General features: G+C 36.2%; 1 protein-coding gene across 11 annotated transcripts; it reads left to right on the forward strand.

The window, feature by feature from the left end:
* The first annotated feature begins 9 nt into the window (after positions 1 to 9).
* Positions 10 to 25,557, forward strand: BRD9 (bromodomain containing 9). Of its 11 annotated transcripts, none has more exons than XM_074899785.1 (18): positions 10 to 134; positions 870 to 1,090; positions 2,486 to 2,618; positions 4,343 to 4,403; positions 5,299 to 5,443; positions 8,379 to 8,489; positions 9,251 to 9,426; positions 11,387 to 11,515; positions 12,354 to 12,486; positions 14,816 to 14,891; positions 16,658 to 16,753; positions 17,495 to 17,627; positions 18,420 to 18,531; positions 19,565 to 19,603; positions 20,056 to 20,127; positions 21,478 to 21,580; positions 23,702 to 23,869; positions 24,626 to 25,557. In XM_074899785.1, exons 1-18 carry the CDS (start codon positions 62 to 64, stop codon positions 24,724 to 24,726), a joined length of 2,082 nt encoding a protein of 693 aa, XP_074755886.1. In that variant the 5' UTR covers positions 10 to 61; the 3' UTR covers positions 24,727 to 25,557. The 11 variants fall into 11 exon arrangements, with proteins under 11 accessions (XP_074755886.1, XP_074755887.1, XP_074755889.1 ...); XM_074899786.1 differs by having other exon boundaries at positions 11,426 to 11,515; XM_074899788.1 differs by having other exon boundaries at positions 9,311 to 9,426.
* The last annotated feature ends 567 nt before the right edge of the window (positions 25,558 to 26,124 follow it).

Raw genomic sequence — 26,124 nt, forward strand, 5'->3', positions numbered from 1 at the left:
CCCGCCCGAGCGCTTCCGGCGGGGCTGAGCCGAGGCCGCGGCTGCCGGGGCCGGCTCCGCCATGGGGAAGAAGCACAAGAAGCATAAGGCGGAGAAGGCGGAATGGCGCTCGGCCTCCGCCACCGCCTACAGCGGTAAGAAAGAACCGGGGGGAACCCGTCTTTGTACCCGGTGGACGCGTCTACCCTCTTCCCCCAACCTCCCCCCGTCCCCCGCCCGCGACTGTTAGGACCCGGCGTCGCTCCGCGGGCTGGGTCTCGGCTGAGCGCCTGGAGGGGGCGGCCCCGCTCTGAACGCCTGAGCTGCCGGGGGGGCACCCGGGGCCGGGCTGCCGGGGCAGGACGAAGGGGGCTAGTGGCGTGTTACGGGGCACCTGCGCGGAGGGGGGTGGCGAGGGGAAGCGGGCGGTACCGTGGAGGAGGCGGGAGGCGGCCGCGCCCGCCCGGAGGCGGCTTGGGGGGCGTGGGGGAGCAGCGGGGAACGCGGAGCGGGCCCTGGGGCGGTGTGTTGCGCGCCCAACCCTCTTCGCGGTTCGTGCGGCTCTTAACGGGTCGCGGTGACTGCGCCGGTTGAATGATAACTTGGTTTCGCCTTACTCTGACGAGGATCTTGTGATGCTTTCAGGGAAAGCCGAGGAGTTAGTTCCTTACATATTACAGGCTTGTGGAAAATCGTGATGGTAAAGTGTGGTGAACAACTGCTTCTCAACTTGAATTTGTTAGTCTTGGCTATTGTTTTTCTCTCCAGATGTATTGCATGTATTTTCAAACTGCAGCAAATTCTTGCATACTTTTAGAAGAACAGTCAGTAATTGCTGTATGCTGTCACCTCCATGTGCATTTATGAAATGTTTTACTTTTTGAATTTAGATTATGTGGATAAGCCTTTGGAAAAACCTTTAAAGCTGGTGCTTAAAGTTGGAGGAAGTGAAGTGACTGAACTTTCTGGGTCAGGGCATGATTCTAGTTACTATGATGACAGATCAGATCATGAGCGAGAACGACATAAAGAAAAGAAGAAAAAAAAGAAAAAAAAGTCTGAGAAGGATAAAGAAAAGCATCTAGATGATGAGGAAAGAAGGAAGAGGAAGGTAAGCCCTGGGGTTTTTTTTAATTGCTGTTGCAAGAAGCTTATTGTTTGGAGACAGCACTTCACAGATGTAGAAAACCTGTGTCTGTGTTGGTGTGTTTCTCCCATTTAAAAAGATATCCCTGTGATGACTTTTTGAACAAAGTAAAAGCTTGTTTCTTGTAACTGCTTGTTTTTCTTATCCACTTGCTTTGTCTGTAGGTATAAATACTTCTGTTTTTAAGATGGATGTTTTGTATTTCAGCCAGGTCAGAAAGGTGTTTTGCTACCCTTTGAGGAGTGTATTTTCAGCTTTTCAAATAAATCTAGATTGCGTTTCTGTGCCTGAGATACACCACGTTATTGGACATTGAAATTGATATGTTTACTCAAAAGAGTTTTCTGAAATCTGATCTGTTGAGTGCTGTGGCACAGTAGTCTTGTTGGCTCTTGTTGAGAATGACCTGTACGCTTTGTGGCATTGTTACTAGCACATGGTGCGGTCACCTTAGTTGTCCGTACTGAACCTCTGGGAGTTAGACTGAAATCAAGAAAGTGTTTATGGTAGTTACCTTTACAACTTCATTTTAATTATTTCTTTTGTGTACTAATGATTTTATGACATATCTGCTTTTTTAATTCTCTTCTGTCATGTGGCTTTGATATTCTCAATATGACAGTTTTTCACTGGTACTTTGTATGTGTGTATGGATAACATCTGTCATTTTGAATTGATTTATTTGTTAGGCTTGTACTACTTGAAAGTGATAAATCTTGTAAAATCATTGAGAAGCTCGTGAATACAGATAATGGAAAATTTTCTTTGTACAGACATTTCCAGTGTCTCAGTTGAGAGTATGGCTGCGACTTGAAATGCAGCAAAACAACTGTCTGTAATACAAGATCTTGCAGCATCAAATCAAATTATTTGTTGTGCCTTTGCTAAATGGAGGGGTGTTTTGATTAATTTTTTTTTTTTAATCTAATGGGTAGATAAGTAACATAACTGTAGTCTAAATAAGATTAATGTGCTTTTCTATGAAACCTGAATAATGACTGTGAGATTATAGGAATGACTCAGATATGCCTTTGCTTTGAAGCTCAGGAAGAGACTATTAATTGCCACCATTGCTACAGAGCATTCCTTATGGTTCTTCTGTAGGCTTCCTAAATTACCGTGTACTGTATTGATTCCTGTTCAATGCACCAGACAACAAAAACACGTTGATCAAATCAGAGCTGCAGACTGATCTTTACTGAATAGCAAATTAACTTCCTTTACTCTTTGATGTAGTTTATTATCATGCAGTTTTACATATAAATAGCTTCAGAGTTTTAACATTCTTTTCAGTAAAAGTACAGTAACTAATGATAGATTATATACATTCTGAATTTTGTCGTCTTTCTCCTGTGCTAGGAAGAGAAAAAGAGGAAAAGGGAGAAAGAGCAGTGTGACACTGAAGGAGAAACTGATGACTTTGACCCTGGGAAAAAAGTGGAGGTTGAACCTCCTCCAGATCGTCCTGTCAGAGCATGCAGAACTCAGCCAGGTGAGCAGTGTGAAAAACTAAATCATCTTGGATGTTTTTAAAAGCACGAACAGTAAAGCTTTTATCAAAGGTACCAAAGTGTAAAATTTCCGTGAGGATTTGCTGAAATCTAGAGACAGTTTTTTTTTCAACATTCAGAACTTTTTGCTGCCTGAAAAAACAGTATTCCTCTTACTGCCTTTGGATTTTAGTAGCTTTGTTTTCATGTGACTGAACTTGATAAAGACACCTGTCTCTGTCTCCTGTTACTTGGCAGAATAAAGCTAGTACGAAAGCGTTACTGTGCATAGTGTTCCCTTATTCTTTCTCTTTAGCATTTCCTCAGCATTTACAGAACAATGGTCAGAACATCTGAAACTAGATTTTCCTCAGTTCGAGGCAAAAATATCTTGTGGAGACTGCTTAGCTGTTATTCTGGTCTTTTTTTATAACTTATGTGGAGTTTTAATTTTAGTATCTATTTTCATCAAAAGTATGGCAATAAGTTACAAAAGAGTGTCTCTAAAGACCTTAGTCTCTGCAGTTTTAATTTCCCAGTCTTTAATTCTCATCACCATCACTTATCAGTTGTGTGTGGTAACTTCTGCATTTTTAATCTGTTCAGATTTTGCCACGCTTTCTCCACCCGTAGCCATTGCTTGATAGTTACAACTCAACATTATCCTGTAGAAACTTTTGCTTAGAAGAATCTTCGTATACATCATGATCACAGTACACATATGCCTGGAAATGGAACTTAGTGGCAAAAAATTGGGCCTTTCGTAATATTTTGAGTCTTGTCTTTGAAACACTGCCTTTTGACTGGTCAAGTGATTTATTGAGGAATTTTCTAATTATGACCACAGATTAAATTGAGTCATGGTGTCCATCAACTGTCAAGGTGACCTAATAGGGGTAACTGAAGTCTTCTGTTTGAAGCTTTATGTCTCTGGATAGCCAGGAGCTTTGAAAAACTGACAAATTAAAAACTGATGTCTGTATTGACAAGGCATCTGCTTTCATATGCTTGGAAAATGTCGTTCAAAAGGATATAAGTTGTTCTTACCTATTCTGGTAAGGAGGGGAAATGTCTCTCCATTATCATGATGAAGAGTTGGAATTTTAATTCTAGATTTCATCATGCTGCTTCTTTAGTTTTTCAAACTTCATATTAGTCTGTCTGAAGTATGTGCATGGAACAGGTAATTAACGCATAGTGTTTCTGTTTAATCAGTACAGGAAGTGAAATTGTAGAAAGTGCCCCTCTTGCCAGCAAATCTGCGTCTATTTGACACTCTTTTTGACTGAAAATATTCATAGAAGCTAGTTGCATGGGTATTATGGTGCAGAAACCATTAAAATTGTACAGATAACATGTTGTGAGAATGTGGATTTCCCAAATGCAGTATTTGGGGAGCCAAGTTTCACTTTTCCTGTAAAAATACTTAACACCTTACTTTCACCTTACTAATACATTTTCTTACAACTACTAGACTTACCATTACATCTAATTTATCTACTAGTTTTTAATGTAATTAAAGCTCAGTAAGTGATAGAAGAAGTAGTTACTGTATGCTTAGAAATCTGATGTGCTTCTGCTTTGACATCCATGTCTTATTGGCCTTCAGATTGGTACAAGCTGTATTTGTAGTTAAGATGTTCTCTCTGGTATTTGTATTTTTAAAAATAAATATACCTTTATTCTGTTTAATTGTGCTTATCCGTGTTTCTGTCTCAAACTGCAGCTGAAAATGAGAGCACACCTATCCAGCAATTACTAGAACACTTCCTTCGCCAGCTTCAAAGGTATTAAGCATATTGTGTCTACAGCTGTGTCGATGGTGTCTAATGCATATTTATATGTTACTTTACAACTTCTTATCCTGGTTTTCAGCTTGAAAAAAGTGCCTAAAGACTGACTGAAATATGTTTGGTAACCTTTGCAACCATGTCAGACCTGGTAGTTTTTAAATATTAGTTGAGGAATATTATTACCAACTATGCTATCCTAGCTTTTGGCAGGGAAGTGTTTTGGACAGAGGATACACTGCCAGTACGAATTTATTAAATATTAGTGACTTAGTTTAGGAATTAAAAAACAGGAATCTAGCTTAAAAAGTTGAACTATTCTCTTGAAATTTTGTTTTAGTCTGTGTCCTCTATCAGATACCAAAGCAAGCTTATACCTTCTCACTTGATAATCCTCTTTAATTAGAAGAGGCTTTTTATTTTATTGTTTTCCATAAGTTGTTAACCCTCATATTCTTAAACAAACCCCAAAAGAACCCCAACCAAAATATTTCATTTTCTTTTTTTTATTACATAACAATAAGCTGAATTTGAAACTAAAAATATTAAACACTAGTTATTTTTAGCGGACTTCATGAACAAGAAGAGTTGTAGAGGTCATTACTCAGTGAAGCCAAAAAGACCCATTTGGGGTGTAAATAGACACAGAAAGCATACTAGAAATAATGAGGTGATTCCAGAACTAGCTGCATCTTTTTCAAAAAGTCTACATATGTGTAATCAAAATTTTCTCCTGTATCAGGAAATTTTTCAAGTACGCTTCTGTTTTACAAGAGTGTTTTTAGTGTTTGTTTTTTTTAAGTAGTACTATTTTTATACAAGTAATGTGGTACTAAAAAAATGATCATTCTGTTTGCTGATATAAATCTAAATTTATTGTTTTTATTTTTAGGAAAGATCCTCATGGGTTTTTTGCTTTTCCAGTCACGGATGCCATTGCTCCTGGGTATTCCATGATAATAAAGCACCCCATGGATTTTGGTACAATGAAGGAAAAAATTGCAGCGAATGAATACAAATCAGTCACTGAATTCAAGGTGAATTGATAGAGATTTAGTTATTTCAGAACTCTTCAGTAAGAGACGGCAGATTCTGTTTTAACTATAGGAGTCTTTCTTACATTAATTATTGTGCATTTTTTTTCAGAACTGAGCACTTTGTGTATTCTGTATGTTAGAATGGGTTTCTTGCTTTGTTTTTTACTGTGGAAGCTGTACATTTGTGAGATTCTACTAGAAATTACTGTGGAAACTGAGAACAGGCTCTAAAGTTCTGTGGAATTATGCTGCTAGACATAAACATGAGTAAGAGTATCAAAAAGACTTAAGTGGTTGAAGAACCTGGAGCTTTTTTTTTTTTTTAATCTAGACCTGATTAGATTGATTAAAAGGCAATTTTGATGTGACATGTCTGCAAGAAAACTGGATATACTGAAGCATTTTTTCTAAGATTTGATAACTACAAACTTTTTGTCTTTAATTATCCTGTTTTCCATATAACTTAATTTGCAATGATGTTTTGGCAGGAAATTGGCAAGTTTATTGGCAATTTGCTGTAGCTGTTTTGTCTGTTGCTGTAATACTTTATTGGATGCACTGTGCCTTTACAGACAGTACAGTAAGAAATCTTTTCACGGTATTCCCAGTTCCTGGAAAGAAAGGAGTTGTCTTTAACTGATTAGTAAAGTTATATTAGCCGCCTTCAGTATTACTGTTTTCTAGAGTGGTGTTGATATAATAGACTTGACAGAGAGCACTTGGCTTGCCTCTCAGGGTTAATTTCTTCTTTTGAAAGGTCCAACAAGGTAAGCAGAGAATTGTCTTGTATTTCTTACAGTTGCTTTGACAAAGATGGATGCTTTATTTTTCAAAAAAAGTATAGAGTTTTACAGAAAATAGTAAAGAAGGATTTATAATAGTATTGCCATCAGCAATACCTTCAGGTCTCTAAATTCTCTTGGCTTGCTGGATTGTCTTATTTGGCAGCTTAAAAAGGAAGTTTGAATGGGAGCTTTGTGGCTCTATTTAGTTACAGGCAAGGTTGCAGTAATGAAACATGGGATAGCAACCTACAAAAAATGAAAATCGCAGTATTGGTTAGACTGTCAGATTCTTTTCTGAAGGACTTGGTTTCTGCTGATACTCTGAGGAGCAGTAAATGGTTGGTAGAAGTCTGTCCATCTTAAAGTGACAGAGATTGAACTGCCTTTCTAGATGTATGAGCGTACCTAATTATGCTTATGCCTTTGTAATTCTGTGTAATACAGGAATTGTTTGTAGGTTTTTGACCTCTAAAACAAGGCCTGCTCAAAGGGTTATCTTTTGTTTCTGACATACCTATTACAGCTAGCTGAGGCTAGTCACAAGCCAATAAATAATCCATCTCAGAGTAGCATCTGGAAGAACCATTTGCTGAATTTAGAAGAAGGGAAATTGCTGCACAGAGCTCATCAGTTTTGTTGCCAAAAAAAAGGGTTTACTTCAAAGTTGGGCAAGCAGAAGACTCTTCTCTGTCCTTTTCTGTGGTACTTCAAAGGCTATAGCTAGATGTATAGCTCACAAGGGATTCTTTATCTGCTTCTTGGCTCATAGTTTGCTCCTCCATGTCACCTTCCCGATTTCTGTTTTTGTGATGGTCTCATTAAGTGAAGGCAGATGGCTTAAATGCTGTAGTGTGTCACAGACTACCTGTTGTATTGCTGTTCACCAACTTGCTTAGTACGGGCTTGATGATAACTACTGGATGATTAGGAGAGTGGAGAGCACTGCTTTGACATTCCTGTATGGAAACAGGAACTAAAATAATTTTTTGTTTTTACAGAATCTGATCAGGATTGCAGTAAGGCAACGTTATTTTGTGTAAATGTTGGGTGCTAGAGAAAGTCTAGAAAAACTTCTGTGTCCAATCCCAGTTCACTGGTCTGTAAACTCAACGGGTTAACTTTTCAAAAAGCATGCTAATATGTTTGCATACACTTCTGCACATAATGAAGTCATCATCAAATATAGTGAACTCATGCACAAAAAAACATTCACATTTGTGTCTACAGAATAAATGAAACCTAATTGCTTGAACAATCATTGTTTAAATATTGAGAAGTTAGTAAGAGAGAAAAATATAGTCTTAAATCAGGCACCAGTTTAATTTGTTAGGATCCAATTTGTGAATTGTCTGGAAAGACTACTGCATGATTCTTGGTTATTGATTTGCCAACTTTAGAAATTTTCAGAGGCATATAATGTCTTTTTAAATCAGCGTTTCATAGAGCTTTTCAATAATGCTTTCCATGCTTTATTCTACAAATCAGTAGAATGTGACTAGAAAAAGCTTTTGCAATCTGCAACAATTTTTTGGGGGTTCTATTTGCAGTGGAGGGTGTTGCACCTTTGTTTTGGGAACTTCCATCAGTACAAAGTACATGAAATTATGTATGACAGATAACCATTCAAAAGAGAAGACAAAATCAGGCTTGGCTGTTCTGTTCTTTTGTTGCATGGGATGAGCATCTAGAAGGCTGTTTCTTATGCTTTGAAGTTTTCTTTTTTTTTTTTTTTTTCTTTGCTTTAGTGCAAGTAATTGAAGAAGTCAAATTATTAAGATTAAAATTATATGTATTACACATTCTGTCTTCCTGATGTCATTGTATTTCTCAAGTCTACTCTGATTTAGGAGGTGGGAAAGCCACCAAAAAGTACTTAACGTGGTGCTTCAGTCCTTCTGTCAGTTTCTCCATTTCTTCTGTTTGTTTAATAACAAAAAAGCCAATTTCAAACAAATCTGAGCATCTTGAAAAAGCAAAAAGGGCTTGAACCTTTGCAATTCTGTGTTACATTTTGGCTTGCATTTACTCATAAGCTTGCTGCTAAAATAATATTGTGTTCTTCACAGAGCTGGCATGATGAAATGGTATCTTCCAGTCATTTAACAAAGGAGTTAAAAATCTTAACTGTTCTTTTGTTTTGTATTTTACAGGCAGATTTTAAACTGATGTGTGATAATGCAATGACTTACAACAGACCAGATACTGTTTACTACAAACTAGCCAAGAAGATACTGCACACAGGCTTTAAGATGATGAGCAAAGTAAGAGACCTATTAAAACAAAAAGCAGAAACTTTTTTTTTGTCGTACTTAGAAGGAACATAACTAATAACAATGTTAAATGTTATTTCATCCACCTGTGATTAATTACAGCAGTGCCTATTAGTGCTGCAATATTTAAGGGCTTGATAGCATTCTTGTTACAACCACACCCTTATTTCTGAACCTCATCTGCACCACTGAAGTTTGTAGGAGCTTCTTTCAGTGGCATCAGTGGAAGCAATTAAGATCCACGTATATAAAACCTAACTGTAAAGCATTGCTTTTGCCTGAAACTTTGCAAATGAGATCTCATTCAAGTTTTATTTTGTATAAGCAAGGAAGTTGTTTTCTTTTTTGAAGGTGGTGGGTGTAGGGGAGGTTTCAGGGGTTTCACAGAGGCGCGCGTGCAAACACAGTTTTTACTCAAATACAGTTGTTGGCTTGTAAAATGGAAGTCATTTTGGTGAGGCTGCTCTGTGTGTGTGTGTGTGTGTGTGTGTTGCAGTTATGGTAAGTTTTTTGTAAAATAGGCAGTTGTCTTTGCATATGCAGCTTTTTTTTTGTTTGTTTCTCTCTTGATAGTTGGGCTGCAGAAATTCTGATGCCATGCTACCATGACCAAATCATGTTGCATCGCCATTGGAAACGAGGCATTAAGAACAAAATAAGGCCATGGCCATTCCCATCCCATCCCATTATCATAGCATCTTGGCTATGAGGGAAAGGTTAAGTCCCTGCCGCTCTGTCCTTTCTGATTCTAGGAACGGCTGTTAGCTTTGAAGCGCAGCATGTCGTTTATGCAGGACATGGATTTTTCTCAGCAGGCAGCTCTTTTGGGTGATGAAGACACAGCAGTTGAGGAACCTGTCCCTGAAGTTGTTCCTGTACAAGCAGAGACTACCAAGAAATCCAAAAAGCAAAATAAAGAAGTTATTAGGTAAAGGTTTTAATGGGCATGCTTACTGGTTTGTTGCAGCTTTTATAATACTAGACAGCAGCAAAAATTAAGGAAAAAACCTCGTTTCAGCCTTTCTCCTTGTGGTCCATAGGATAAATGGGCAATACTGTTTGTTTATTTGTAGAACTAGTTTGATAACCCGGGGGTTCCCAACTTGAAACAAACAATTGAAAGAATGACTGCATATTCTTTTAAACATTTACTCTTAAATGTATATATAGATATTCTTATCCTTATTTATATCTCTTTTAAATAATGACTATTTTCTTCTCATGATGGTTTGAAATGTTCTTTAATTTTTAACATAGCCGCAAATGCCTTTTCACATTTTGTCTTTTTTTATTTTTTTCCCTAAAATGATATACTATATAAAAATCTAACCAAGCTCTTTCTGGGAGGGAAAAGTGGCCCCATATCAGTCAATTATTTAACTTTACTCTTATCAGGCAGGATGTAGAGGTGCAGAAGATTATTTCTGGAGCAGATTATAACATTTTCCCAGTGAAATCATACTAAGCTTCTTTGTGAAGTACATTGCTAGCACAATAGCTATCTTCCAGCTAATAGGCGCCCCCATGTCCCATAGTTGTGTTTTTATGGCTAAAATCTAATTTCAGTCAAATTAAAGTGTTTTATTTTCTATTTTATGAAGAGATTTTAGCAGAAACTGGTTTACAAGCAAATTACCTTGTTCAGTGTTCTTACATAGACATCCTAGGATAGATGTTGAAATTTAATTGTAGAGCTTTATATCAATGGGAATTTTATGAAAATAAAACTGCAAGAGAGCATTACTAGTCATCCCTTAAATAATCTGATCATGTAGATGTGTTCTGCAAGCTTCTTTCTTAAACATTCAAAGTAAAAAAAAGTGAAACGTGACTTACTTCAAGTTCATGCTCTCTCATTTTTGCTAAAAGTGAACTTCAGCCACATGTTTTAATAATTTTTAACTGAGTAAATTTTTTGGCTGGAACTGTTCTAATGTCAGCATACAGAAACATACCTGTTGCTTTATCATGGAGAATTATCAAAGTGTAATTTGCTCTTTGTTTAAGGGATTGTGTATAGGAATTAACTGAAAGTACTTTTATGTAAACAAGACTTGATTGAGGGGGAATTGGTTTGGATTTTGTTTGGTTGTGTTTTTTAAAAGATGATTTGGTGCTCAGAATAATAGATTTTTCTTTTCTGATGAATTCTTACACAAACTCCATTACAGGAGTAACTTCATACTTTGCCACTTTTTGAGTGCTCATCTTCAAATACAGGTAGCTAACAGAGCGAGAAATTGAGACAGCCAAGCAATATAGTACTGCTTTGTCTCTAATATCTACCTTAACATGCAGTTCAGATAGTTAAAAATAACTGACCTTTAATTTTATCCTGATACCAGTTTCCTTGCAGTCAGTTGTGGTATAAATTTACCTTCCTGTTCTTTTCAATGTTTATGTAACTTCAGTAGTTGGAATTATTTTGGGGTTTTTTTAATTAACTTGACCTTTTAAACCCTTGTATTTTGTCATCAGTTGGATAGATATTATTTTTGATGTACAATGAGAGCTTTGGGGGGAGAATTGAATCCAATAGCAGATGTTTTTGCCTTCATATTTCACAGTTAAAAACAGAGAAAGAGCTGAAGTCAATGTTTGCAAAGTGTTAAAGCAGCTTAGACCTCTATACCGCAGTTGAAAAAGCAACTTGATCACTTGAACATCCTAATATTTAAGTAGTTTTTGAAAATTTTGTTCAGGATGTTGCAAGTTTCTGAAAATTCTCTCAAAATTCTTGTCCATTAAGTATTCTGTAGAGTGTGATAGAAAGTTGAGGAGTTTCCTGCTGTGTACACCCTTTCTTAAACTTTAAATGAAACAAAAATCGTGTAACACATGTGTCTCATAATAGTATGATCCTGTGATCTTTTTATTGTCTTTAATAGCAAAACTTTCTTGTGTATCGGATCTGAATCTCTATACAGAGAGAAATTCTTAGCTAAGCAAATGGAAGAAGATACCCCAGGAGAGAGAAATGGATTTGGTGTGAGGAGATGCTCTACCCAGTACCTAAGGTGTTTGGCCCTAGTGTCTAATGTCCATATAATGCCCTGAAAGATTTTGATGTACAAAGTTTATTTTAAATATATAATGTAATGAAGACTGCCGTACCCTACTGATACCTTCACACTTCTCTTTATAATACTACCATTCTCTGATTTTATATAATAGCTAAGATATGTCCTGTTCCATCTTAGGTATGCTTATTTGTTGTTTTTTCACTGTTTCGATGAAAAGGGATCTACTGAAAGATAAATGTTAAATTCTTTAATTTCAATGAGAAGGAATGGTGTGATTGATACTGATTAGGAATACTAATTGCCAATATTAAAAACAGGAATTAATGGACTCCCTGTTAGATTGGGAGCAGTGTCCTACTTTTACAAGCAACTAAATGACATAATCCTCATAAATGCAGCCTGCTGCAGTGTTTGGTTTGGGTTTTTTTCTCAGATTAAGAGTTACAGTCTCCATTCCCTCATCATGTAATTTCTGCATCTTTCTATTTGGAATTTGTGAAAATAGCACTTTTGTGCATGTGGGAGACTTAAGGACACATACAGCATTCACCCTGTATTAATGCAATTTTACTCCCAATCTCTGTTTTGTAATATTTCCTTTATTTTCATGAAGCTACAGAAGCAAATTTTTGAAGTTCAGTAGTTTGGTAGTTCTCAGCTTCTGCTGTAAAACTTCAGTTTCATAATATGATTATAATACCGCTTAAATGCTGAAGTAGACAGACACTGGGAGAGGAGTGGGACTGATTGTTCTATTTAACAAACTCAGAATTCAGACCTTTGTTTTGTTTTAGCTTTTAATATCTACAGCTAGTCCTCTTCTCTTTCTTAGTTGCATATTTGAACCTGAGGGAAATGCGTGCAGCCTGACAGATAGCACTGCTGAAGAACATGTCCTGGCACTAGTGGAACATGCAGCAGATGAAGCTCGGGATAGGATCAATCGATATCTACCCAACAGCAAGGTCTACTGCACAACAAAATTCACAATTTCATTTTGTGTCTGACTACTGAATGTTTCATTTCATCTTAGGAAACAGTCTTTAGTATTACAGTTTCTAAGACTGTACCATCTAGGATGTGTGCTCTGTGTGGAATACCAGTACGACTGCTGTCTATCATTTAGTTCCCACTGAAGCCCATTGTAGGGTGTCCTAAATGGATCTCAGGGTGTATCGTGTGTTGAACATCTTTAGAAATTCACTTGCAGAAAACAGTGAAATGTTGCTCAGTCTTGAATCTGGCTTCCTTAATTGCAGCCCTTAGCATTGAAAGTGATTAAAATAGCATAACGCTCTTCCTGTTGTTGCATCCTCAGAAAAAGCAAACTTTGTATAGGTTGAAGGGTTATTAGGTTTTCCCACCCAGCCTAAGGAATTCAGGAATTTTTAAGTGTTAAATTACTCTCTTTCAATGAGAAGTCCAGAACCTCTTACCTACAAGTAGTAGCTGTCAGCTATAGCACATCCTTGTGAGTACAAAATGCAGATGTCCTTCAGTAACTCTGAGCAGATGGCAGTAGTTTGTCCATCTTGGAATTCTGGACAGTGCTAACCACAGGTTTGATGGTTTTGAATGTGATTCTGATCTGTGTGTTTGGTTTTTGTGCTGTTCAAAGGGTTAGAAGGAAAAGCTTGGTGATACTGTTAATAGAGTTTTCTCAGCCATGATCCATTTGTGAGCTGTTTTTCTTAGCTGTGTGATAATGGTGGATTCTTTCATTACCTCATGCTACAGTTGGAGTGAATGCTACAGGCATTAGCTACAGACTTATGTTGACATACGTTTACTCTGTTTCCCTCATGTCATGTGGACTCTTATTACCACCATTATACTTTGTCTTAATTTCTCATTGTCACATACTCTAGTGACCACTGCACTTGAAAAAAGAATCAAGATGTTGCTGCACCCTGCATTTTCCACCTATTTTTTTTAACAGCTGTTGCAGAATAAGCATTTGCTTTGAAGCATTGGTGGTAACAGTTGTGTCTTCAAACTTAAATGTATGTTTCTTGGACAATGGCCCTTGTTATGCAGTCACCTTAGGCTCAACTGGATTAGGAAGTAAAGCCTCAAAGAACAATGGGAGAAGGTTTAGCTTCTTCAGCATATTTCTGTGGATAATTAGACTTGGTAGGATAGAAGGCTATTTGAAACCTCCAAGGAGTGGCTTTTTAAAAACACTTTGAAGCAATACCAGTCTTCTACTAATTGCTAGCTTTACCGGAAAGGCCTTTCATGTTGGCGCAGTCAGTTTTGCAGTGTTCAGGAAAGAGCTGTTTTAAGTGTGCAGCTCTTAATTGTCTAGGCTGTTAATCAGCTAGAAAATCCACTGCAAATCCCACTGAATCTAGGTAACATGGACATGTTCTTAGAGTTCAGCTGTTGTTAACTTTTGCCATTGCTTGAAGGTACTGTTCCTGTTCATTCTCTTTCCAGCATTTGTCACCTCTTTCTATTATATGCCAACATTAGCTTTGGACTTATGTGTGGAGAGAGTTTTAAACTTTTTAAGAGGGAGGCAAAAAAACCCAAAGGGGAGATATTTATTGTGCAATTTACTTGGAAGTATTTACTAATATTTCTGCAGGGGGAGTGTAGTTTTCATTTTCCATCTTTACTGAGAAGTTACAGTGTTTTTTACACGATTCATGTGTAGACAGTTTCTCACATCAGCTTAGTTTGTTGCATTAGTTCTGGCTCAATCTTTAGAGACCCCAGAGCATTCTCTTGTCTTTCACATCGGCTGTCGTCTTAGCATTGTGTTTTTGTGCTCTGATAGGTCTGTCACAGCACTTCTTCCTCTTGAAGAATTTGGTAGTGTTCATAAAAATATGTCTAGTTAGAGAAGGTTGTGAGTGAGATTAAAACAAGCAGTTCAATCTAGATTTGAAAATAAACAGCGAGCTAGATTATGGATAGGAGTGACAAGTTTTGCTTCTAAAAAGAAAGTACATTCTAGTCGTGGCAGTCAGAAAGCCTGGCTCTATACTAATTATAATTGAATTGATTTTGTCTTGGATTCAAACTTTAGATCAGATTTAGGAAGATGAATAAGGGGTTGTATATATGATATATGAACTTTTGCTCCTAAGTCTTCTCTTCTGAAGCATATTCTAATGCAGTGATAATAGTTGTGACCCAAGATTCTCTGTATTAAAAAGGGAATACCAGATTGCAGGATCTGAATAAAGCTAAAAATGTTTTTTATAATTCTCTCTGTAAGCAAGCAACTCCTTTGAGTTTGAACTGTTTTGAATGATTTCTTCTGTATCTTTGTGGTTCTATTTACAGATCGGTTATCTGAAAAAAAATGGAGATGGAACTTTATTATTTAGTGTAGTAAATTCATCTGATCCAGAAGCAGAAGGTAAATGCCATAATCTTTCAAGCAAACATTTCTAATTCTGAGTGTTCTAGCAGATTTTGAAGTCTTAATTGTACATACAGATGCTGTGTAGTAGTATAGATGAGGGTTTTTTTTAAAATTATTCTCCAAACCATTTTCTCCAACAGCTGTATTTAATATCTCCAATATGTTTCTCTTTTGCCTTTCAAATTTTCACTCTTCAGATGCTCTGTTTTACTAATGCTAACAGTAAGAAGGTAAAAGATAACCTTTTTCATAGCAAAGTATATGTGCTTAAATTTTACAGATAACTTAGAAGACGGGCTTTTGCTCCAGGTACCATGTAGTGTTAAAATCTAATAGACAAAAGGTGAATGAAGGTGCTGTAGTCCTATGTAATTGTGCAATGCACAGATGCAAATACAGAATCATCTTTTACCTTTTTTTAATTTCATAATTTAAATTATTAGCTAAATTTCATTTTTAAGTTAATTAGGTTTTGCTAATAGTTTTTCTTCAGTCCCTTGATCTTTTCTGTGGGTTTTTGTTAGTGTTACTGCTGTATATTGTTTATATTGTCTTATGCTTTCCACTTCTAGTTTTGAGCTCAAAATGTAGAAGTTCTGAAAGTTTGTAATGAATGAAATTGTCATAGTCTTTATGCTGCTCTATGTCATGTGGATTTAGCACTTCCTTCTCTGTACTTTTTGAACACTCATTCACAGCTTACCTATTGTTGCATTGATGAAGGCATGAACCCTTTTAATTAGTCACATTTCTGTTGATTTTTTTCATTGGGAGGTACAAGCCTGTAATTCTGTTACTGTCTAAATTCCTTTTCATTTGGTAGTAAATTTTTCTGCAGTGAAATTGAGCACTTTGGCTGCTAGCATGCCCATACCTATTTCTGAAAAAAAATTAATAAAACGAATGTGATTTAATACCTCTGAAATCATGCCATTGAAAATTTGTACGGTGATGGTAATGGGAGCAGAGCAAACTTTCTCTGTGTGCTGTACTGTACTGCTTCCTGATGTTTCTGTGCTCCAGAGTCTTTTGTTTGTATAGTTAACACTAGTTACACTGAATTTCCAGCTAATACTGTAATCTGAATTTTTGTTGTAGTTCTTTTGGGGTTTTTTATCCTAGTAAGGTTCTAGGCATAAACTTGCTTTCTCTTGTTCAGTAGTTGAGCATAATTGCCATTAGATTCCGTAACAGTCAGAGAGATTTAAAGTAACTGGAAGTGTCCTAAACGTTGTTGGGATTTTTTGAGTTTAAAAGCATATTCTAAATTATTTGAGTCATTTTAATTAAGCGATTCTCAGAACTTTAAAAGAAAGAAATATTGCTGTAGCCATAATAGTAATTATCTTAATAAAGTTCTTTACCTGGTGTCTGTGTTTCTACAGACAGCTAGCTACTACCATTTAGTCAACATAAGAAATGGCTTTTATCACTTCACAGTATCTGGATCTTGAATGTTTATGAATTAGCTCAAAGAACAGTTTCTTTTGTATACAACAGTTGTTGTATACTTTGAAAGTGAAATAACTGAGTAAGCCGTAGATGTAAATAAGAGATGGAAACGTATTTACAGTGTGTATTTGAAATTTAAATGGAGAACCTGAATTACACTACCTGTTCTTTATAAAAGGTACAGATTAAAAAACATTTAGCCTTTATGTTAACTTTTTAAAATAGAAAAGTCTAAATATTAAGCATAAATAAAGTTTAAACATGAAATGCTCTTCTAAAAATTATCTTCTTTTAAATCAAATTATTAGAGGAAGAGACTCACCCAGTGGATCTGAGTTCATTGTCAAGCAAATTATTACCTGGCTTCACTACACTGGGCTTTAAAGATGAGCGAAGAAATAAAGGTAAATGCCAAAGAGCATGTTTTAACTTTGTGTTAACTGAGCAATTTCTTGATATACAATAATTTCAGATTATACCTGTCTCCAAATGAAAGTTCACTTGGTTATTTTTATAATATGTAATTATTCCATTTACAGCAGAATGCAGTTTTAAGTAAATGGACTTTTTTGCTTAAACATAACCTAATTAGGAGTTTATGGATTAATGTTTTTTAATTTAGTGTTTCAGCCACACTAGAAGCTTTCCAGTAGTGGTACTGCCCTTTTTCTGGAGGAAATAAGTTTTCCTGAGCAGCTGTGCTTAGAGTTCAGAAAAAATCCTTTTGGTCATTTGCAGTTTTGTTTCACATGACAAGGATTTCACAGACTGGATGGTTTTTTTTCTAGTATTACTGACATTTTTAATAGTTTCTAATCTGCTCTCCAAAAACTCACTGGCAAACAACAGTGAAGTAGACATGTGAAAAAAGGCAGAGATATAAAAGGGAGCAGAGTGATGAATCTCTTTTTTGTGACATTGGGGTGGTCAACTTGGTTCTTTATTTTCTAGCAGTGGTTAAAATAGTTGCACTGACTCTAGAGTTTGGAATTGTCATTGAGATAATGCTCTTGATTTCAGTTGGAGGGGAAGAACACACTGCACTTCCTGTATCTGTTTCAAAAGGCGAATATTTTTTTTATTTCTTTCCCCACCCCTAAGTGATCTTTGTCATCATTTGTCATCTCTTTCTTCTGTCTGCCCAGTAACCTTTCTTACAAGTGCTAGTACAGCACCTTCCATGCAAAACAACTCTATATTTCATGATTTGAAATCAGATGAAATGGAACTCCTGTACTCGGCATATGGTGATGAAACTGGGATACAGTGTGCCTTAAGGTAAGCGCTTCCTTATTAGGAGGCCTAACTTCTCACAGCAGTTTTATGAAAAGCAATTTGGACTAAATTTCAACTAGGAGCATCCAAATCCTGATATTTTTTTCCAAAACTTGTTATAAAAAATAATTCACTGTAAAACTTAAAACTACCTTTCATCCTGGTTGGGAAAGGGTGAGGGTGGGAGGTTTTTTTTGTTGTGTTGTTTCATTTTGGGTTTGGTGAGGCGTTTTTTTCCATTTCTTTCCATAACTTCTAAGTTACCCTATTTCATTGCAGGGCTGTTATGGATCTTTTTACTAGGGTCTTTGACCACAGGATATTATAAGTTGCTAAAGATTTAGCATTTTGCTTTAAACGCAGCAGTAAGGAGGTTTGTATATGCAAGTAATAGATTTCAGTGACTTCAAGGAGTTTCAAAACAGTTAAAGCTACTAGAAAAGGGAAATGGCCACTTCTTAAATTGTCGATCTTGGAGGGAAAGAATTAATCTTAAGCTTCTTTCTTCTTTTTTTTCTTTTTAACATGCTAGCAATGATAGTTCAAGTGAAAATGTGCTGATAGTTGTGAAAAATAAGTTTGCACATACATTTACTTTCATTTAAAAAAAAAAAAAGGAAAAGAAAATTATATGTAGAAGGCCTTAATTGCTTTTCTGAAGATGAATAAAAATGTAACAGAACAAGGAAAATGTAGGTCCAATGCAGCGTAGCTGGGGAAAACCATATTATGAGTTGAAATATTTTTTACAAAAGTAAACATTTTCTGTAATGCTTATATCTCCATTCCTACTAGCTTACAAGAATTTGTGAAGGATGCTGGAAATTACAGCAAGAAAATAGTAGATGATCTTCTGGACCAGATCACTAGTGGAGATCATTCCAAAACTATTTATCAGCTAAAGCAGGTGTGTCCTTAATGTGCAGAAATGTCACAAGTTCATCATAACATGAATGGACTGTTTCTGTTTCATTCCAAAGAAGCTGTGGCTGCCCCCTCCCTGAAGTGTTCAAGGCCAGGTTGGACGGGGCTTTGAGCAAACTGGTCTAGTGGAAGGTGTCCCTGCCCATGGCAGGGGGGTTGGAACTAGGTGATCTTTAAGGTCCCTTCCAACCCAAACCATTCTGTGATCCCTAACGTGGTGGAAATGAGATTGTGCAACATCTCTGCAGACTTACAAGTAGAAAAGGGTGGGTGATGTTTGGGGCAAAGGAGACAATAGAATGAAAAATACAGAGGGTTCTTTAGAATCTTCTGGGTGTTTTTTTCCAGTCCCTATTGGAAAAAGATTGTATGAGACAGGAAGAAATGTAAAGGATTAGTTCAAAAAATTAAAAAGTTCAAAACCAATATTTTGAATATTCTACATCTAGAAACGTGTGTATACAACTCACTGAATTTAGCTGTAAAACAAAACATGTGCCTTCCCTTGTGTACCACCTTGTTTTATGAATATTGTTTCAAATGAGGATTTCTTTCAAATGGTCAATAGCTACTTAGAATTAGAAATGCTGTTTGATTGTGACATATGCGGGTATGTACAGATTTTGTGCAATGAAATGTGTTTCAGTGATGTGCCATGGTGTTTTATGCATGAGTATTTTGTGCTGCTGTGTTTGAGTAAGAATGAATATCTCTGAAAGTGCAGCCTTAAAGGGTTTGGAATCAGAAGTTACTGAAGTAGTGACTGAGATACTGCACGTGAATGTGAAGTTTATGGGCAAAGAAATAGTGTAAGGAGACTCAAAATTAGTAAAAATGCATAGTACTAAAATATTACAAAACAGTAACTGTTACATAGTAATTGCATTACAGATATGTGAAAGATACCTGTCTCTAATCTCATTTTGTGTGCAAAGTTTGAATATACTTGAAATTGTGCAAGAGAGGTCTTTCTCTTATATTGAATGAAAGTAATTATTAGTGTTGTGTCTTTCTAGAGGCGAAACATCCCAGTAAAACCATTGGATGAAGTTAAAGTAAGTTATGCTGATACTCAGTCTTATTTTTTTTAACTGGAAAAAATTTCTTGTCATTTAAAGTGGAGAAAGTGATGGTCTCTGGGCTTGCAACATTCAAATTCCTAATTTTATTTAGTGTGCATCTATTGTGTATAATATAACAGAAAACCTTGGTAAGTGGAGTATATGATTAAGAGAGTGTTAGGTTGGTCCTAAAGATGCCGTCCTAAGACGCTGTCCTGATAAGTTCTAAATTGTTTACGTGAATGTATATGGTCACCCATTAGAGAAGAGCTAGTCTTTATCTTTTTTGTAGAGACCTACGCAAACATCACAAAACACGATAGTGTTCTGTGGTCGCCTGGGATTTCTTCACGGTAAACCAGTAAATTACACAAACTAAGAGTGTTTTTAGGAAACAAGTGTAAGCTGTGAAATGCTAAGATCTAAAATATGATTTGGTTCTTTAGGTTTTGCCAGTTCTCATAAAAGAAGAACACAAGTTGCGTAATACCTGTCCGGATTCTTCCAAACAGATTATGGTAAAATGGTTTGTGTGTTTAAAAAAACAAAACCAAAACAAAGGGAGTATTTTGAGATACTCATTTTGTTTCAGTGCAAGGATATACATGTTCTGAGGTAGGAGATTAAAGTAACAGTATCTAGAATAAACTTTCAGTACTTGAAGTGGATTCTCTTGACACTCTGTTTTAGTTAGTGGCTTTGTCTGTCTTGTTGTTCTGTATTTGCTAGTTTAATTCAGCATGCATAACTAAATCTGAGACAAAAAGACCTCTTAGGAATCTGAAAGATAATTGATGAATACTGATGATGAATATTTGAGGTTCAAGGTGCTGTAAAAGTGGAAAAAAACAGTAGTACTTATCAGTTTTACCACAGCTGTTGAAAACATCTGTTAGAAAGTAGGGGTAAATAATGCATATCTTACGCTTTCGCAGCTACTAATCAAATCTTTCTGTAAGTGGTACAGGTTTTATCTTGCAAATTATTTGTGACAACAGAAGAGATGCACTTCATTCCATGGCACCTCACATAAAAAATTAAATGGATTACATTATAGCACATAATGACATTTATGGTTTTATAAATATACCTTATGTTTTGTGGAAAGGTTTGTATTTCTGTAGAAGGTGTCTGGTTAAATTAATTCATGAAACTGCTAAGTTTCATTTTTTATATTTATAAAAGATAATACCTGGTTGTGTATTTACCTGCATGTCTTATTCCTCCTGCTTGAATAGGCAATGTCTGAGAATTCTGTTGGAATGCATAATCATTTTTACTTTGATCTCTTACTTTTTGCCATTACATAGCAGTATTGCAGCAGGGATGGAAAAAATGAAATTATTGTAGTGCAGGGTGTATTTCATTATCCAAATGTATAGGAAAAACTACTTCAGAGACCAACTCCAGCTGATACTGTATAGGGAGGCCCACCTTACTGGTTTTACTAGTCACATGCTAAAAATTTCAGTAAATCCAGGGTTGCATTGAAAAGGTGAGGGGAAAAGGGGATCTTGGAGTGATTCATGATGGGGGAGACCGGTGATTCTTCTGCAACAGAACAGGGATGAGTTGAGTATGTAATTGAGTCCCAGAGGATTTGGTAATGTTGGTTTCAGCAGTCCTGGATGATGAGATGAAAGATTAAATTTAGACTACCCAGCAGATACCTTGCCATTCATATGATTGGTGAGTCCTGGGACCACGTTTGAGCTGCTTGTGAGTTGCAGGTTAGCCAAAACGGTTATGGATGCTCCAAAGTGTTGTGCACACTGACAGTATAGATTCATGTATTCACCTTAAACATTAAAAAGTTATACGACAGCTTGTCGCTATTGCTAGTCTTTCTGGTTTTTGTATTTTGATAGGTTGGAGAATCTGCTGGAGACAGTAACGCTTCTGACTTGGACTTTCTCTCTATGAAAACATACTCAGATGTATCTCTTGATATTTCTATGTTAAGTTCATTAGGTAAGTAATTAAATATACAAGCCATCAATAATGATTTAGTTGTACCCTTTAGGCAAAATAACAGCTGGATTTGCTAAGAATAACAAAGTTTGAAGCGTAGTAGTAAGTCTACATTTGACGTAGGTAAAAGTCTGTGGATGGTACAAGGTAAATGAAACCTTGATCTGTTTTTCCTTTGAGACATACGTATGCTTAGCCAAGCTAACTTTTCCCGTACTACTGAAGAAACCAAAGTATCTGTACCTGGCAATTTTGATAGCTTTCTTGTTTTTTATGTGTTCATAGTAACATAAATTTTAAGAATCAGCGTGGAGCTTTGGCTCAGAAATGTTATTGCTTCATATGCTGTCTTTTGAAATAACTTGGGAAGTAGGTAAGTATGTGAATCTCAATCATATCGCCACTTGGAATGTCCCAAAACAAAAATCAAAAGAAATTTCAAATAAGGCAGTTGTGTATTTGAAACATCCCAGTACTTTTATACATCTTTGATAGGTATCCTTCTTTAAAGACATAAGACATTCCTGTTTCTGCAGGCTGTTGAGCTGGTCAGAAGTGTTCAAAAATGTCTTCACAAAAAAACCCAGCTGCTAAGGTTTAAGATACTTTTAATTCAGAATGTGAAGATGCCAAACTATCTATTATAAAACAACCAATTTAACTGAAAGCGTAAAGAAAAAAAAAAATCTTCAAATTTCTCCCATGAATGCAGTATTATTTGAAAAGCAATTGTATAATTTTATTTCAGTTCAATAAAAAAATTAATAAATATCTGTTTTATAGATAATGTTTAGACATAGCAGTCTTACTATTAATTTCTTGCTCCACTGAAGGCTACTTACATTTTTCTTCTTTGATCTTTCTGTACAAAAAGTATCATACTTCTATATTACTTCCCAGAGAGAGTTTATGGCATTACTACTTACCATAATTCTTGTAAAGTTAGCAAGGTCTGCGTTGAAGACAGCCCAAAGAGAAGGGAAAGAGTTTATTTTCCTGTTAAAGTTGAGGGAAATTTTTTGAAGTCTTCAGATGAAAGAACAGTGTGTGTTGGCACATACTTCCAGTTCTTTCCAATTTCACAATTTTATTTGGCTTGATATAAAGTCAGTGTAGCTGGAGAAGACACTGTTCTTAAAACCTTCTGTGATGTAGAATTCTTCACCTCCACAAATTACACGTTCTATTTTATATTTTAATAATAACATTCTATCTATATTTTAATAATATCTGTTTATATTTTAATAGTAACATTATATTTTAATAATGTCTATATTTTAATAATAACATTCTATCTATATTTTAAGTTAGATATTTAATCTTTTGACTGACTCTCCTTTGCTACATACTAAATGCATTATTTCATGTCTGGAGTTTAACAGATGAGGAAGGCAAATTAAGCTCTTATAGCTGTTTAAACACTGAGAGTCGGTTCACACACAGAATCACATACAGAATCATCTAGGTTGGAAAGGGCCTTGGAGATCATCCAGTCCAACCGTTCGCCTAGCACTGACAGTTCCCAACTACACCATATCTTTAAGCACTAAATCGACCCGACTCTTAAACACCTGCAGGGATGGGGACTCCACCACCTCCCTGGGCAGCCCATTCCAACACCTAACAACCCCTTCTGGAAAGAAATGCTTCCTAATATCCAGTCTAAACCTTCCCTGGCGCAACTTGAGGCCATTCCCTCTTGTCCTGTTGCTTACTACTAGGTTAAAGAGGCTCATCCCCAGCTCTCTGCAACCTCCTTTCAGGTAGCTGTAGAGGGCGATGAGGTCTCCCCTCAGCCTCCTCCAGACTAAACACCCCCAGTTCCCTCAGCCGCTCTCCGTACGACCTGTGCTCCAGACCCTGCACCAGCTTCAGCCATTTCTCATGGCCCTCTCCTTCATCTTTCAGATTGCCAAATTCATTTCAACATGTGTTTCTTGAAACTGAGAACAGATCTGCAGCTGTTGCTTTTCATAGGTGCAAAGGAAAATGCAAGATTGAGGTCTTCTGTGTGATAGGCAACACTTGTGATAATTTCTTTTAGAATTTTTTTACAGTGACTCAGTAATTCCTGAGTCAGTGTGCACGTACTAATTAAGGTTTTTGCTTGGTGGCCTATAGGGAAAGTAAAGAAGGAGCTTGATCATGACGATAACCATTTACATCTGGATGAAACAACTAAGCTACTGCAGGACCTCCATGAAGCTCAGGCTGACAGAGTGGGATCCCGGCCATCATCCAATTTGAGTTCTCTCTCCAATACCTCTGAAAGAGACCAGCATCATCTTGGTAAAGTTAGCTGTGTCACAGAAGTTGCAGCACTTCTGCTCTAATTGAAACTGGTTGAAACTTATATTTTAATTTACATAAATCTTTGCATGAAACTACTCTGATAAAACAGTGTGCTGAGTGACTACAGGATCATGTTTTAATTTTTAAGTATGCATTGCAAAGGCAACTTAGAAGATACGCTTTTGGCCTGTGGAATTAAGGACGCTAATTGTAGTTACTTATTTTTTGATTTGCCATGATTGAAGTAATTGTGAAGTAAATTGATACTGACAAATCCCTATATGCACTTGTGTTTTATGCTCTTAAAAATACGAAGGAGTATATAACATTTATTTTACTTCCACATAGTTGTATACAGCAAGTTACAGGTGGGATTCTACACTAGCCTTCCAGTGTCAACTGTAAAATTCAGCAGTAAGACAGGATGATAGGGTAACATACCACTTAACAATTTGGTGTCATTTCTAAGAAGTTAAGAGATGTTGGTTTGATGATAATTACCTTACATTTAATTTTTCAACAGAGTAATAGAATAATGGCCGCTTTTTTAAAAAGGATTTAAATGACTAAAGAATCTTGTAACTTCTTTTTCAAAATCTCGTGTTTAAATATCATTTAAATGTCTGTCTTGCTTTAAAAGTCTGAAAGGAACATGTAGAGTAACCATGCTGTTTATATACCTAAGTATCTCTCCATTATTTTTCTGTAATTGTAAAGGTTTTGATTTTTTTTTTTTCTTTTCATATTCTACAGGAAGCCCTTCTCATCTGAGTGTTGGAGAACAGCAAGACATGGTTCACGATCCCTATGAATTTCTTCAGTCTCCGGAAACCTCAAATGCCACTACTAACTAATCTGACATGTATTATATGTATTTTGTATTTTAATTGTATTATGTTTTTATAAAGTTTTTGTCCATGGCAGAAACCTCAATTTTTTTCCTCTTTTCTGCGAGGATTCCTGTATAATATTATCATACATGCTGGATTAAACAAAAGAAAAATACCTACTTAGTATATTATGTTGTTAGCAATGTACCAAAACCTGCTTTTGATTTGTTTGTTGAGGGAGGTCACTGTCTACTGGTGTGTAAATATTGGCTGAAAATCAACAAAAAATGTGTTAGAAAAATTTGTCTTCTATAGAAACTAAAAAGTGGTAGCTTTCCCAGTATCACGGCAGTGGTCATGAAATGTTTCTACTAGAATTCTCTACCAATTCTGTTCGGGTCTTTAACAGCTTCAGGGAGGAATATTTTATTTCAGCAGTGACAGAACTGCATGAATTGTGATCATTATGTTTCCCATCTCCTAACCCTGATTTGTAGAAGTTGTTTCTGCTTCCCCATACTCTTAAATCTTTTTTTTTAAATCACTCTAAAGAATACTTAATTTGAGTTACTTGCATTAAAACACTCACTACAGAAATTCTACCCTGGATCTAAAAAAGATGGATGTTTTTGTGATCCCTTGTGTCTTGAAACAAAATATAATACTTATATTTTTTAATTGGATATGTATATTTACTTGGATGGAAAAAATACTGGGTAAGTGTGCTTTTCAGTAATTTTAAAATAAAACTTTTATAATTCAGTACTGATGTAACTGGGGCATTTTGTACCATTGATATGTGTAAGTTGGCAAATGTTACGAATTTTCAATATTTTGTAAATATTAATAAAAATACAAAATTACTTTTGATGTTTGCAAATGTCTTGTTCTTGCCAGGAGATAATTTGCTACCTTAACATTACTAAGTCTAAAACAATAGAGGGTTTTGGTCTGAATTTTTGTGCTGCTTCAAAAGATAAATTTCATCATGCCACATACAGCTGTAAAGAAAATTAACTGAATTTCTAGGAACCAACCCAGAAGTCTGTCAGGTAACTGATATTAAAGCCTTGATAAAGTCTAAATAGGGAGATCTGGTCATTCAAATTAGGTATTTATGGTCTTCACTGTTTCCTCTCCCTTGTCCTCTGACATGCCTTTTCCCAGCCCCTCCCCACCCCCCTTCTCAGGGTTCTGTTTGCTGTTTGGCTGTGACATGTAATTTTATGTTCAGTCAGCTGTGATACTGGCAGCTGCCCTTCAGCCAGTCAGTTTTGCAAAACAGTTTAGGACACAGTGGCCCACTAAAGGCTGGAAATAAAAGAGTATCGGGAAATGGGAGCTCCTGAAATCAGCATTGCCTGGCAAAGGCAATTTGATAGCAAACCCTTTATAATTATGAGCTGTCTCAGTTGTGAAGGA

Source organism: Athene noctua, chromosome 2 (assembly GCF_965140245.1).
Source record: "Athene noctua chromosome 2, bAthNoc1.hap1.1, whole genome shotgun sequence".
In the NCBI taxonomy this organism is placed as follows: domain Eukaryota; kingdom Metazoa; phylum Chordata; class Aves; order Strigiformes; family Strigidae; genus Athene; species Athene noctua.